At 38.9% G+C, this 14,978-nt stretch overlaps 1 protein-coding gene across 5 annotated transcripts in view; it reads right to left on the bottom strand.

Annotated features, from left to right (window-relative positions):
• The window catches only part of MDFIC (MyoD family inhibitor domain containing), a 75,587-nt gene that overhangs the window by 39,030 nt on the left and 21,579 nt on the right, over nt 1-14,978 (bottom strand). For 2 of the 5 annotated variants that reach the window (XR_003530315.1, XM_027659369.1), the window contains exons 1-3: nt 14,793-14,888; nt 12,624-12,779; nt 1,091-1,222 (exon numbers count right to left, since the gene is read on the bottom strand). Coding sequence is in view for 4 of the 5 variants with exons in the window: in XM_027659369.1 (XP_027515170.1) it covers nt 1,091-1,222; nt 12,624-12,714 (223 nt within the window). In the remaining variant the exon portion in view is untranslated. Of the gene's footprint in view, nt 1-1,090; nt 1,223-10,927; nt 10,968-12,623; nt 12,780-13,058; nt 13,121-13,243; nt 13,276-14,792; nt 14,889-14,978 lie in introns of those variants that run through there. The other 3 variants (XM_027659376.1, XM_027659401.1, XM_027659391.1) reach the window with 3 other exon arrangements.

The raw sequence follows: 14,978 nt of genomic DNA, 5'->3' as shown, positions 1-14,978 counted from the left end.
ATTAACTAAGATTTTAAAAGAACTTCAAATACTAACACAAAGCTCAGGAGAAGCTGAGTGTATAGCTAAGATTAAAAAACAAGAAAGCAAAACACCCTCCTTCCCCCCCACCGAAAAAACAAAACAAAACTAAAAAGAAATAGATAACTCCAGCAAAAATTCCAGTTCTGAGAACAGCAAGTTCAGAAACATGAATTTTTCCCCCTGTGAACAGTGTAGTCTGTGTGCAGTGTAAAGACAGACTGAAGTGTGTGATCAGACAATGACCTTAGAGAGCTGGAGCACCACTCAGTATTTAGTCCATTTGCTTTCTGAATACACCCTATAATTAGAGAACAGTTTCTCATGCTGCCCCTCCCTTTAGCAACTAACGTTCAAGCATTCACAGCATTTTAAAGCAGTTTAGCTCTGGCAGTTGACAGAAATATTTTTGCCTTAGGAGGGTGCAATTGTGGGTGAGCATTTGGACAGCATATGATCTTCAATTCAAGACAGGAAAATGGGAATAATATTGCATACATGTTTTAAAGCATTCATAACATACACTAGGACTGTGGACCTATAAGAACTAATTAAAAACCTCCACAGTTCTATAGCATAAGTCTAAAATCTTGTCTTACAGCAGTCTTCTAGTTTTGAAAGAAATAACTTCTTGAGGATTCAAAACTCTTAAAAAACCTACACCTGACCAGTACTCAGTGCATCTGGAAACAACTGCTTTCATCATACTCTGCCACTCAAATATATAGCCTGGGAAATCGAGGGTGATGACACCTAGCACAGCTGCACACCGCAACTCATGTGCCTGCTAATTATACTATTAATGATAAGGGAAGAATATAACATTAAGGCTTTAAAATGTAGATGCTACAGAGGTCTACACCATACTGCACCACCCAAATCACACCTTTCTTTGTACTCATTGCTTATGCATGCTGACAGGAGTCAATCTGGAAAAAAAATTCAGTAGATGTGCATTACAGTTGCAACCCAATTCCATTTACACACATTTAACAGAGTCAACAAGTAGTATCCTATTACACTGCGAAAGCAAGCCTAAAAGGCAGCAATTTGTTCTGGAAATACTTACTTGTGATGAGGTCACCATCAGTGTGATTTCCCCAGATGGACTGCTCTTGTATCTCTGCTTGTATCCTTTGGTTACTGGAAGGCTGGTTTATATCTTTATCTCCTGCCACAGTATTCTCTTGGTCAGTTTTTTCTAAGTCAGAAAAAATTTTAAGATATTAGTTTCTATATTTTTTCTCTATGTGAGCAAAACTTATTTTGAAAATTAAGAGAGCATAAAATATAACTTAGCATCTAATTTTGTTTCCTTAGAATTACTTTCTAATAAACTTGATTTTCAATTTGTTTTCAGGTCTACGTCAAAATAATTTCTATTTAAGAAAGTCTTTTAGTCATATTGTATCTAATTGAGCAAATAATACTCAGCAGATTTTGTAACAAGTTATGGTTGAGGGTTTTTTTATATTTAGTTATCTTCCACAAAATTTTCATATAAAAATTTGAATAGTTTTGTCACACACAAAAAAAACATTATTTTTTGCCCACATACATGTGGCTCTAGCATATAAAAACTATAAGAATTTTACAAAAGTCTGTTCTCTGTTGTTTACAATTAAACATAAGACAAATATAAATGAAACTTCAAAACCGACTAGTACAGAAAGTCAAAAAATTTATTAGAGTACAAGTACCTATTTTTCATTGAAAAAAAACCTTTTTAAAAGGCACTGATGAATAAAGTCAATATTTAGCCTATAATGAAAAGAAAAGTATTTCTTCTCTCCAAGTATACACACGATTCAGGCAAATTTCCATAGTAAGATTATTTGAGGGATTCTTATTTTACAATATAACAGATTCTGTTGTTTTGATGATTTTGCCAGCTAACACATGCAGACCAGCATTTCCTCAAACCAAGGCAAGTGATAGTTTTCATCTTCACTGTCATTAATGTTTTAATAACCAAATTCACACACATAGATCCTTTTGTTCTTGATTGCTACAGATTGTTCCTGCCGGTATTCAAGGAAACATTTTCAAATCTGGAATTACTTTGTTCATTATTCACAGTAACGGATTATCAGCTTATATCACTTACTCATGGGACCTGTAAAACATTAAATATTTTCAGTCTCATGTATTTTTTTTTAGTATATTTACAGTAAATTCAAATGAGCAACTGTTGAGAAGTCTGTGAGCTCTATTTACTTGTTTCAAACACGAACATGTTTATAAACCCCTTCTCACAATGTAATGATATCATATCCTGTAGTAAAGCAACTATTCCAGTCCTGAGGCACAGAAAAATCATTTATGCCTACTGTGACATAGTAAAGGTTAGTTTCTTAATGTAACCCACAGCAGTTTGATTTTAAATTCTAACTTTCTGCCTTTGTTATCCACCCTATTAGCTGAGGCACTGGACATCACTCAAAATAATACATGCTATCTGGTATGTATAGTAGCATGTGCCTTCAAGCACTGCTGCTCCCCTTCTACCCGTTTCCACTTAAGAAATGTCTGACCCAGCTACCTCCATCGTACTTCTCTCTCAGGCCTCCCTCAACCACCGTTCCTTCAACAACTTATCAATATTTCCTCACACCCATCCTGAGAGGAACTGTTTCACTGGGATTGGCATAGTTATTGAAATTATTGGGAAGATACTGCTTGACTTCAATGAGTTTTGCCCTTGCCCTGATGACTTAATCTCACTGAGATACTCATCCTAGTCCTATTAACAAAAAACAAAAACAAAAAAAGCATAGAGTTTTTCAACCCCTTTGACACACATCAGATACAAATTATTTCTACCTGCTGTCTATCAAATACAAATGCAACTGTATTGAAGTATGATGATTTTGCTTGTGAAGATAAGTACTAGGCGCAAATGTACTTCAAAGTATTTGAAAAGTGCTCTGAAATAGACTGAATAAAAAATAAGTAGTGTCCTGGACAGAGCTGGTTTAAAAGCACTCTGCTTTCCAAAACCACTAAGTTTAAATGAGCTCTTTTAAAAGATTTTGCTCCTAAATTACTTCACTGCGGTAGTGACACCAAAATTACAATATGCACCCATCAGTGCTAGTACAGAATTGCAGAGTTACTGTATACAATTCTCTTGTATAGGATGCAACTTTGCAGAGCCCTGTTATTTCATGTAGTAAACAATGAATGGCTCTAAGGAAACAATAATGTTAATAATATGGGGCCCTCAGTGTTCTAGATTACAATTTTGTCTAAGAAATCTGAAAATGAGAGCAGAATACAATCTGTCATTATTCATATGAATCTAGTTTTCACCCCTTTGCTTACTTTCAGTTCAGTATTTTTTCTCCCCCCCCTTTTTTTTTACTATGTAGGTTGTATCTGTATTTTTCATGCAGTCTTTTATTATTCTAGCTGGATACAGTAAATGGTCAGTCAAAACCACGTAAACTATATTAGCAGTTAACAAGAAAGAAGTAAGAGGAACTACTGAAAAGTTTTTTTTGAAAAAAGAAACAATGGAGCAGTTGAGCACCAAAAAATTTTTATTGAAAATTTACAACAATTAGCACTGAGTACTTCTTTTTTGATCTATTGAATTCACATGAAGACTTCCCCATGAATGCGCATAACAGAAACCTACACCACTAAACAAGTACATGGTATCTTATTTTGCACTCCAGAATTGCCCACTGGAGCACCTCATCCTTACAGATCCTGCTCTATGGGGTGGTGGGCTCATCCTGGGCAATAACTAAGGACCACAGAGCCAATCCTTCCTTCTCCAGCCCCCAGCAGGACTAGAGGAGAGAACAGAAAGAGCCCAAGGGAAGAAACTTGTGGGTCAAGATACAGTTTAGTAAGTGAAGAAAAGAGTAAGGAAAAGTGAAACAGGTGATGCAAAGGCAGTCACTCACCATCTCCCACAAACAGATAAAAGGTAGTCTCCAAGCAATGGCTACCTCCCCTAAAACCTCCTCCCCTCAGTTTTTATTGCTGAACATGGCGTTATATGGCATGTGATAGCCCTCTCATCAACCTGAGTCAGCTGCCTGGGTTGTGTCCCCTCCCAGCCCCATGCCCACTCCCAGTACAGTCACTTCAGAGGAAAAGTGGAAAAGAGAAAACCTTGATGCTGTGCAAGTACTACTCAGCAATAGCCAAATCACTGGTGTCCTATCAACCTTGTTGGAGTCACTGATCTTAAACACAGCCCCACAGGGGTTGCTATGAAGAAAATTAACTCCATCTCAGCCAAATTTAGTTCAATGGGGCTTTAGAAATAGAAAGAGACCTTAAGCTCTCTTTATCTTTTTTCATACATCACTTCTGATGCATCAGAATACTGAAAACAGACACATTCTGTTATCTTGATTCTGCTGCTTTTCCTTAAATGCGTACTATGTCTCAGTTTTAGTACCAAGGAATTTATTGATTATTCCCTTATAATAAACAGCTGAAGAAGGGATAAGAATTTTTTTTTATACTAGAGGTGGAACTACAACATACCCACTATAACCAACCACACCTGAAGACAGCCTCAAGAACATTCCTGAGACTGTCTTTTGTTGATGTCATTACTTTTATGTTAGGTGCATAAGAATAATGACAACAGTAGTTTATGAAGAATCAACACAAAGATCTTACTCTTCTTCAATGTGCCATGCTTGTGGAAGCCTATAGCTGATAAAACTATTAATTACTGGATATGGCCATAGACAAGTATGATGTTTTTTTACTGCATCTTCAAGTAAATTTATAACACTTTTCTGCTTCAATCAAGCTTACCCTTTAAGATTTTTTGTGTAAGACTTCTTAGTTTCTTCTTCCTTTAGTACACCCTTCCACTCTCATGTAACTACTCTCCAAAACTGACAGCCGAGAAGAAAAAGAGAGATGCTCTTCTCAGTAGTTCAAATAATGGAAAGAAAAGACTCATTATGTTCTGAGTCTGGCAGTGCTGAAGTATAAATCCAATCTCTCTTTAAAACTACAGTAAGTTACTCTAGACCATGCCACAAAAGCAACACAGACTTCTTACCTACCACAGTTCAGTTCCAAACCAGCTACCTGGGTGGCTATGTACTTCCCCTAAACTAACAGCAGTGCTGGGGCTGAAGAGCTTCTAGTCAAAAGCCCCAGGGAGTGACATCCACACAGAACACACTGCAATTTATCCCGAAGGTAAGCACAGGCAAAAACTCTACTTGTGCAAAGAGATTAATGCAAGTTTAAGGTTTAAATAAACAAGACATATGACATGCTGGCAAAGTATAGAATTGAGATGATTAACAGCCAAATCATATCTATGACACAGACCACCGGTAAGCCACTTAGTGAAAAAAAATTAAAATTTTAACACATCTCAAAATTAGTGCTTCATTAAGCAAGTGAATAAAGGGAATTACTGGATTTTTTTTTTTAATTTGGAATTACTGAAGTATATATAAATCACTTTTATAGTACATGCATGCTTTTTACCATAATCTTATTATATGTATTTTTAAATTACACAGCAATACAAGTATTTCATAAAACCAAAACTTGTTTTCACCTTTGAGACTACTGCCACATTGATTGTTAACTTCTGTTTTAGTTTGGAGACTATGCCTCTGGTTACACAGAGTTCTTTGCAACATGACAAATACATTCTACAAGACTCCACTAACAAAACAGTGTCAGCAGTCTGGGTCAACAATAAGACTATTATTACAAAAGCCCTGTCAAAAAGAAAATTTAACAAATACTCAGAACTGTCAAGACAGACCTATATATAGTTAAATAAAAAGGATATACAAGGAAATCTCCCCTGATTCATTCCAATTCTGCCTTCTATGCCTTTGGAAAGTTGCTCAGAAGTATGTCTCTTATCAGAGCTACATTTATTCTATCTTTTGCTATAATAAAGAGCATATTGAGAGGAGGTCAAATTAACACACAAAACTGACAGAAAATACAGAAAAGATAGGTAATGAATGTACATTCGCAAGATGCCTCAAGGAGCTCAAGTCTTTGACAAATAACCAACTTTTCTTCTCTCTGTGCTTGTCCATTTCTATGTTCCCACCTCAGCTGCTGCCATGTGCCGCACAACATCTCTTCAGTCAAGAAATGGGTCTGTGTTCAAACATGGTATCATATCTTAATGCATCAGTAACTATGTAACATACACATGGAAACAAGTGCCCACATTAAGTGGATTGCATGTCCTCAGAGTGTGATTGACAGATGATTTCTGTTCACTAGATGACACACAAGCCTATACATTGATTCAGCCATCTCTTAGAGGCATGTGAACCATAAGAGTGCATGACTAGTAAAATGACAAATTGAACTTGAGAAACAGGTTTAGAGTTTGCCTATAAAATTTAGGAGTTTGTATATAAAATGAATTTAAAATGCTGTTGCTGCAATGACAGAAGGTTTTGCTGCTATGACACATTACTTTTCTGTTCATCAGCGATGTGGTGGACTGCACCAAATAAGAAGTAAAGCAAAAGTAACTTGTGGGAAAGGCTTCTGGAGACTTGGGTGCATCATTCTCTTCAAGGAGAGAGGAATAAGCAAAACAGACTGGTACAGTGACCTTCAAAAATGCAGAGCCACTAGCAGTCCAGCAGTTTTATTGTTATGGGGCAGAGGAAAGATGGAAGCACGGGACAAAGCTTATTTAGGTACCTACATTTGACCCAGTTGTTAGGATGTAAACATGAATCCTCAGAAGCCTTGAGTTATCCTAGAACAAGCAGATGCAGATTTAAAACCACATGTGCAAAGCTCAAATCATCCCAAATAAAATTTTGTCCTTCAAAGGAAAGCAAAATTACAGAAGAAAAAAACCCAACAAACAAATAATAACCCCACACACACACAAAACATAAACACAAAAGTAGATCTATGAGGAATAAAAAAGTCAAAGAATGTTTCCAAAAGGAAATATAAAAATCAATTCTCTGTCTCCAGTCTACAATTGTTGGGAGGGGTTGAAGAGCATGTGACGAATTTCTAACACTTCCTTTGTTCATTAATATCTTTACTGGCAAGGAGCCAGTGAGATGCTATTTCCTACTGAAAATTCCACTGTTTACAACAATAACACAAAGGAACCATGATAATACCAGGTTTCACAGTGTAACCATTAACAGTTACACTTACTATCTACTATATGAAATGCCTAAAACTTTTAAGTTCAACAGTTCTTGTAACAGCATGCCTATTCCAGTTCATGATTTGCCTGTCATTTCATTAAGGGCTGGTTGTAACATCTGATTAATATTGATAAACCATAAATTATGGAGCTGGAAGCCTCCAATTAGATGTTTGATTGTTTTAAAACTAAAAAAAACTCCCACTTTATTTGGATTAATTTCATTTCAATAGTTTTCACTTAAATATCTCATTGCAATTTCAATGACCTCAAAAATGCCACTGAAAAAATTAGACTCTCAAAATTAGAGCAATTTAACTGAGCTCCTTGGAAAACTCTTACACAGAATTTTCCAGGTGCAAGCTATGGAGCAACTACATTCATTCATGGCTAGGCTTCACGAACGAAGATTTGAGAAAGGCTCTATCCACATTTGTTACAAGCACGCTGGTGGCTAATAAGGCCAATACGAGACAGACATGTCCAATTTCAAAAAGCACAGCAGAAGGACTCCTCAGGTGGTATATTCTGCAAAACACGGTTCTTTCTGCGTTGTCTTTTCTCCTCAAGAGTGATCCTGCATGCGTTCTCAAAGGAAGCAGCAGCATTATACAAATGTAGTAGAGATCTGACAGCCTAGACCAAATTTGAGCCAGTCATGATAACTTAAAATTTAATAGCAATATGCAAATAGGTACTCTGCATTATTAGAAATATTAAATAAATACATAAGTGAAAACTTTTATTTTTTTCACAAATAAACACACTAATTATGCTGTCAGTTACAAATTTATGTCATTCATCCAACAAAGTTTCACATGCATACAAAACCAGTCTCACGGAAGGGCTAAGCAATACTTGGTAGCTATGGCTGTATCAGCAACAGCATGGGCCAGTAAAACTGGACCTGTACAGTGAAAGAGTTAATCTTAAGGACACATTCTATATTATACATGTTCCAGGGGCTTTCTACTTTGGACTAGGTCTCAGAATTAATCTCAAAAACTCAAGGCTTATTAGTAGCTAGAGCGTATTAGGTACATTCCTACAGTGCATCTTTCAGACTATTTTATGCAAAAGGAATTCAATCTAGGTCACTCCCTGGGATCACTCTGCAACATAAACAAAAGTGGAGGGGAACAGCAGATTACTCCAAAACTGCATTGCTGATCCAAATAAAAACACTAGGATAACACACTCAGTGCTGCATGTTACTTATTAGAGGGGGAAAAAAGTTTAAAGCAAAGAGAAATCTAACTTCTGAGGGCCTGGAGTTGAATTTAAGAAGAATTACTGTGATATAAAATTAGCCTATGAGATGGAAAAAAAGTATTTCAAATTTGATGCAAGACCTTTACAGTCAACTCTATGAAGTAAAAGTCTATCACACCCATGTGGACATGAATCATTTCACTAGAACGGCATGCATGTGAAACTGAAAGCAGAAGTAGTATATATATCTACTATAACTAGAGTCAGATGCCTATTTACCAAAGTTTTAGATATTTTAGTCAGTAATATGCAATAAATGCCTCAATACTAGCACACAGCAATGAAACAAATTAACACAGATTCTCTCGACTCTTGTCAGATTGCAAGTGGGAACACAAATATAGAGGAAGTATTTGCTAAGTTTGAGCAATCTGAGTACACTGGTTAACGGTTAAAACAAAAATCTATTACTCATAACTCTGAGACACTGCTGGTAAAGTGGAATAATTATGGTGATAGTAATCATTGTTGCCTCAAGAACATCCAAACTTTCCCTGCATTAAGTCTTCTGTCACCCAGTCTCAGTAGGTTCCTTTAGTGCTCCCCATCATGAAAATAGTTAAGTACAGAAAACACAAAGATATCTTAATCACATTCTTGAAGAAGGGTACTTTTTACTTTTTCTCAATGGAAGTATTGGTGAATATGGTTTCTTCAGACACCAGCTCGGAACTGCATTGGTATCCAGCAACCACAAGATGATTTGCACCAGAGAGAAAAGTCACTTAAAGAACTTGACCCTTCATATTTCTACTAGACCTCTCCATCCTCCTCCCCACTCCCCCTTAAAATAAAAAATTCTAGTGGATTTCCATCTTCTAAAGAGTTGAAGTACAATTATCAGTCTCAATTTCATAAGTTGTTTATTATTACTATTATTATTGTTTTTACTTTCTTTCTGAATTTAGAAACCTAAATATTATTCATTTGTTATTCTAGGTTACAGTTAGTAAACAATAAGCAAAGGTAAAAGCATTCCAAATACTTTATAGGTGACAGTCCTACATTTTCTAAAATGTGGCCTGATTCTCTAAATGCAGTTCTATGTCCACTGAATTTCTCTCTTATATTCCATGGTTTATTCAAGTGCAGAGGATATAATTTAAAAAGTCTACCCACGGTCCAGGCAATAATCACATCACAACCTCTAACACACTGAACATTTTCCTTAGAGCAGAGTGTGCAGTGGTCACTAATTGTAACATTCCTTCCTTAGTACCATTATTTTGGTACGTACCAGTTGAGAAAATACCTGATCACAGCCAAATTGCAGTGGTCTGAGCATAGATATGACACTATTTGCTGACTATATCACACAGGTAGAAGCAGTCATAATTTGGTTCCAAGGGCAATGAGCTACAGGAGAAGAGAGGGCATGACCAGGATCTTGAACAAGGGTGCATGAGTAGAGCTACACTTTTGGAGGCATGTAGCAACAATTAACATGTTTGCAGAAATTAGGTTAAACCTTTTATCCTGTAGTGTGTATCTTAGAGCAGCAGACTCCACTGACACAGATAATGGTTTGAAGACTGAAGTTCAGTTTTGACATCGCCACAAAAAAGGACACTGATTCCATTTGCTCTCTCTCACAGCACACTAATTATGAAGGGGTAAAGTTCCATACTCTCACTAATATTTATGCATTCATTAAAAAATGAACTAACAAGGAAGAACAGTGATGGGGGAGACATTGAGAAAGCATGTTGGTTAAAGTAACACAAAAATTCTTTAATTGTGAAAACCAGAGCATGCCACACCTATGTAGTAGGCCAAACTATGTCCAAACCCACAGTTTTCACCACGTCTACAACCTGATGAATATACCCGCAATCTGCCTAAGCTTGATTACTTTTGTCTGATTTTCAATTAGGCTGTGGGATAGCTATTTTTGAATATTCAAAATTCAATTGAAGTTTCATTTCCTTTCCTGGAAAAATACAATTAATCTTCAGCATCTGAATGCATATGATAGCAAGCAAAAGGAACACTTTGAACATCTGGATTTTCTGACTATATTTTACAGAACTACAGAAGAGGAGAAGTTTGTTCTCAGGATATGAGGTGTCTATACCAGTTAACAAATATAGAAAGCACATTAAAGTATGGTGTTACAAAACAAAAATTCCTTCCCACTAGAATGCCCCTAATACTTTAATATTCATACAACATAAGCCATCTTCTTCTGATAAAGGAATCTATACTTCTAGGTGAACACAGATTTCAAGTATCTCACTGTGAATATATGGAATCATTTCCAGAAAAAATATGAATTTCAATCACAGCTTTTAAAATTTTTGCCAAATTCTAGAGAAAGCACAATATCAAGTGTCCTGGGGGTAAAATAAAAGGATAGGGGCTGTTGAAAGTCTTAGACTTAGTCTTAGACCTTCAGCCCTGGAATATCTGAACTACCTTACCCTGTAACCACACACTGCAAAGCTGACAACAGAACTGCTGGAATATAGACTGGAAATGTTATGAACTCACCTCTTCCTCTTTCCACCCCCATTTCCCCAACAGACTTAAGCTAGAAAAAAGCAACAAATATCCACAGTTATCCTTAAATCTAAGTTCATTAGAATAAAAAATATGTATTTGTTTTAAAAACAACCTTGTCTTTATGTGAATTTTACATATGCTTTAAAACTGAGCATGTGCCTTAAAAGGTGTGGCCAGTGAGCAAACCTGAATCATTATTTGTTTGTATCTTACCGATCCCTAAGAAAGCTGTCAGCTATAACTGTGTCATTCAGATTTTTTGCACATAACTTGTCAGTGGACAGATCAGTATTTGTTTACTTACTTTTCATTAAAAAAACAGAAGGCCATGTATTGAAAATCTTACATAAGATTTTAGTTCATAGCAAAAACTCAGTTTAAAGTGGCACTGTGAGAATGAGACCACTTTCCATGCTTGTTAGTACACTGACTTACAACTTGAGTAACTTTGATCTATGGCCTATATGCAGAATTTAACCAGTGTGGCCACTTGATCACATTACAGATAAGAACAACACACTGAAAATAAACACATATCACAGGTACTGATGGTTCTGGCAAAAATATGATTCTAACAGTTCAGTTCTGCATGCTTGATCTTCTGTATCTAATCCTTTTTTGTTATTATTTTTTACTGTTTAGAAGTTATGAGTCATTCTCTAGGACAAAAAAAAACAACCAACAATAAGATAAGTATAAGCCAACTTGCTATGTCTCCCTGCCAAAACATTTTTTACTTAGCTATGGATACTTTCTGGTTTCTCAAATGAGTCTCCAGCTTTGATTTCACATAGCTATTGATTTTCCAAGTTACAAAAACACGACTACATCCTTAATCCACAGTTGCACAACTGTGTTACCAGACTCTGCTCCAGTTAACCAGTTATGAAGAAAGTTACAGTTCTTCAACAAGCTTATTTGTCTGTTCTTTGGAGACTTTTTAAACTCCTGTAGAATTCTGGAAAATAAGGTTGTAGCTGTAAACAAATAAAAAAAACCCTCCTCATCTTCACAGACCAGGACTTGAGAGGCAAATATACTTCCAGTTTTGAGGATAACCTGCAGTACACTTTGTCAAACTTCCCTACATGAAGGTGATCAGAGTACCAATATATTTTCTGTAAATGCAAATAAGACATAACTTAAAGAATTTCTCTTTAAGATGAACGTACTTTTAAACAATCTATTTAATAGCTGAAATGAAACAGGTTATATTCTCAGAAACTGACTTGAGCTGCAGCGTCACAGAGTAATCTAACAAAAAAACAGCAAGGTGACCTCCAACCTGAACAACACTCCTGCTGTTGGATCAACCTTCCTTAACTTACTTCAAGACCTGGAAGAAGAGCTCTACAGGAAAGAGCAAAGAGCTTCTAAACACAAACACAAAGCTGAGAAATAGGAAAGGCATTTTTAAGGAGTAGCATCTGCCTCTGAACGACTGCAGGTTTTCAAGTACTGAAAACCGGTGCTGAGATCACTGCACCTTTTTTTTGCTTTATATATGGGAATTTCTGGTTAAAACAATAAAGAGGTGAAGTGAAAGTGCTACAGAGATACACTAAAGAGCGGAGGGCAGGGGAAAGGGAAAAAAAAAAGGGGTTAAAATTCTCAAAACAAATCAGTAAATGTATCATTCAAATAAAAGGCGCAACAATTACAGAGAAACTTTAAAGCAACTTACCTCGAGGGACAGAGATCAAAGAGCTGTTTTCAGTTGGAGCTTGCGCTGGCCCTCCAGGCCCCGGAGGAAGAGGTTCTCTCACTTGGGACATCTGCCAGCTCTCGCGTCGAATAACAGTGAGCCTGCACCCCTCTCCAACAAAACTAACACGCGACCCTGAAGGAACAAGCAAATGAAAAGGCTCGTTAACGTATTTTATGCAGAAAACTCACGGCTCGGGGCGAGGGACTGCGGAGGGGGAGCAAGGAAGCGGCGGCAACTTCGCGGCGCGGCTGCGGGCGCGCCCCCCGCCCCCTGCGGCGAGCGCCCGTGGGGCCAGGGGGCGGCGGCCGCGGGGCGGGAGCGGCCGCGGGCCCGGAGCCGGACGGCCGCGGGGGGTGCCCGGGGGGGCCCGTCCTTCGCGGCGGAGCGGGCAGGCTGCGCGGCGCGCCCTACCTCCGCATTTCCTCCCGCTCCGCCGCGCCGCCCGGCCCTCCCCCGCGCCCCGGCCGCGGGATCCTTCGCGTTGCTTCCCCGCTCTGCCGCCGCCGCGCCGTCCGCCCCGGCTGCCGCCTCCTCTCCCGCCCCGCGCCCGCGGGCCTTCCCCCGCGCCAGTGGCGCGCACAGCCTGGCACTCGCACCCGCTGTCCCCTCGCCGCCACAGTCACTCCTTCTCCATCATTTCCGGACAATGAAACATCCCACTCCGGCTGGCGGCGGTTCTGCAGTCCTGCCGCCCGCCAGCCACGGGCCCGCGGGCTGGGCTGGGCTGGGCTGGGCTGGGCTGCGTGGGGCCGAGTCTGGGGGGCCGGCTGGCCGCGGGGCGCCTCGCTGCTCCCAGCCGGGCCTCCAGCCGTGGAAATTCCCCCAAGAGACCGAAACCCATCAGGCAGAAATAGGCAAGAAGGGAAAAAACAGGATAATGCGAAAGGGAGGCTTTCCCGCCCGGGCAGGGGTTGCAGTGCGGTGCGGGTCACGGCGCACGGCGCAGCGCTGCTCCCGACTTGGCCGCGGCGCTCTGATCGCCCGCAACCAGTTGCGCCTCGGCGCGGGGAGCAGCACGTGGAGCGCCGCAGGCCCCCGCCTGCTCTTCCACCCCTCACCTTCCCCTGTCTGGTAACATGCACATATATCCATAAAAAGGACTCCACAGCGGGCACACAGAAATATTCAAAGAACACGAAGAATACAACAAGCAGTTTTCAAAAGTAAAACCCTAGAGTGCAAACTACTTCCTGTGCTGTCATCTGCCAAGCAGCGTTACCTGGACTTTCTCCATATAGGAAATACATTTCTTTCCCGTGGCACCGACTGATGTGATCATGAGCCTCATGCTCCGTTCTTGCCCACACCGTGGGGTACTGCAGTTATTGCTCACGTGTGTGCTGGTGTCCCCAACCTACATGCTTTGCCTTGCTTGTCACAGTATGTCACCTTGCGCTATCAAAGCTTGTATATGTTTAAAATGTATTTTTCTTTAAATTTACAAGGAGGTTTTTTGTTATGGTTTAGTAAATATACTTTACTGATATGTATCATTACAGTGAGATACTTCGATAGATATGTTTTTTGCGAAACAAAAGTAGGAAGACAGCCAAATTATAGACTATCTGCATCCTAACATATGAGATTAGAACTGGTGGATATTTATTCTGATATCACGTATGCTAAGGAATATGCTCAGGTATTAAAAGTTCACTTTTTAAAGTTTATCATTTCCCTGCCATGTTTGCAAAACAACCACGACAGCGTGTAAATACCTGACTAGAAGCCAGTGCTGCATGTAACTCCACACTCTTCAGGGCCAACTCAGACTTCAGACGTCCTCGGTAATTTGCACCGTTGTATAGCACTATTATTGATGTTGGTGCAAAGGAGAACAGTGTGACAAAAGGTGCATACACTTTCCTCTAAGAAATACTATAATTTTAAAGCATTTCAGTAACCTAAGTCTTTCTTTAAATTTTTATATAACAAAATGGGGAAAAAATGAATGTTTTTTGTAGGAAATAAGCTGTGTAAAAAAATCCATTTTGGGGCACACAAAGTTATTATTGTACTGTGGAATAATAATAATATTGGTTTCAATATCTACACTTCTCATCTCTGAAAACATTGCATAACTTTCCATAGTCCTCTCCTTGCTGTCCTGCGGGCAGAGCAATTGAGACACAAGGTAGAATGACTTACCTCAAACTCCCAAGTGAGTCAGTAGCAGAAGAGAGGTTATGACTCACTCTCGACATACAAGCTTGTGTTTTTCCCTCTGAAACTGGAAACATAGCAGAGAGCAGTGGGAGGAGCAATAATTTAGGCAGCCACACCCTGCCTTCAAAATATTTCATTGGATAGTAAATGCCTGTGAAAAGATAACAC

This window comes from Corapipo altera, unplaced genomic scaffold (assembly GCF_003945725.1).
Source record: "Corapipo altera isolate COAL_440 unplaced genomic scaffold, ASM394572v1 1, whole genome shotgun sequence".
Lineage (NCBI taxonomy): Eukaryota > Metazoa > Chordata > Aves > Passeriformes > Pipridae > Corapipo > Corapipo altera.
Note: the sequence above shows the minus strand (reverse complement) of the source record. Positions and strands in the feature narration are given on the sequence as shown.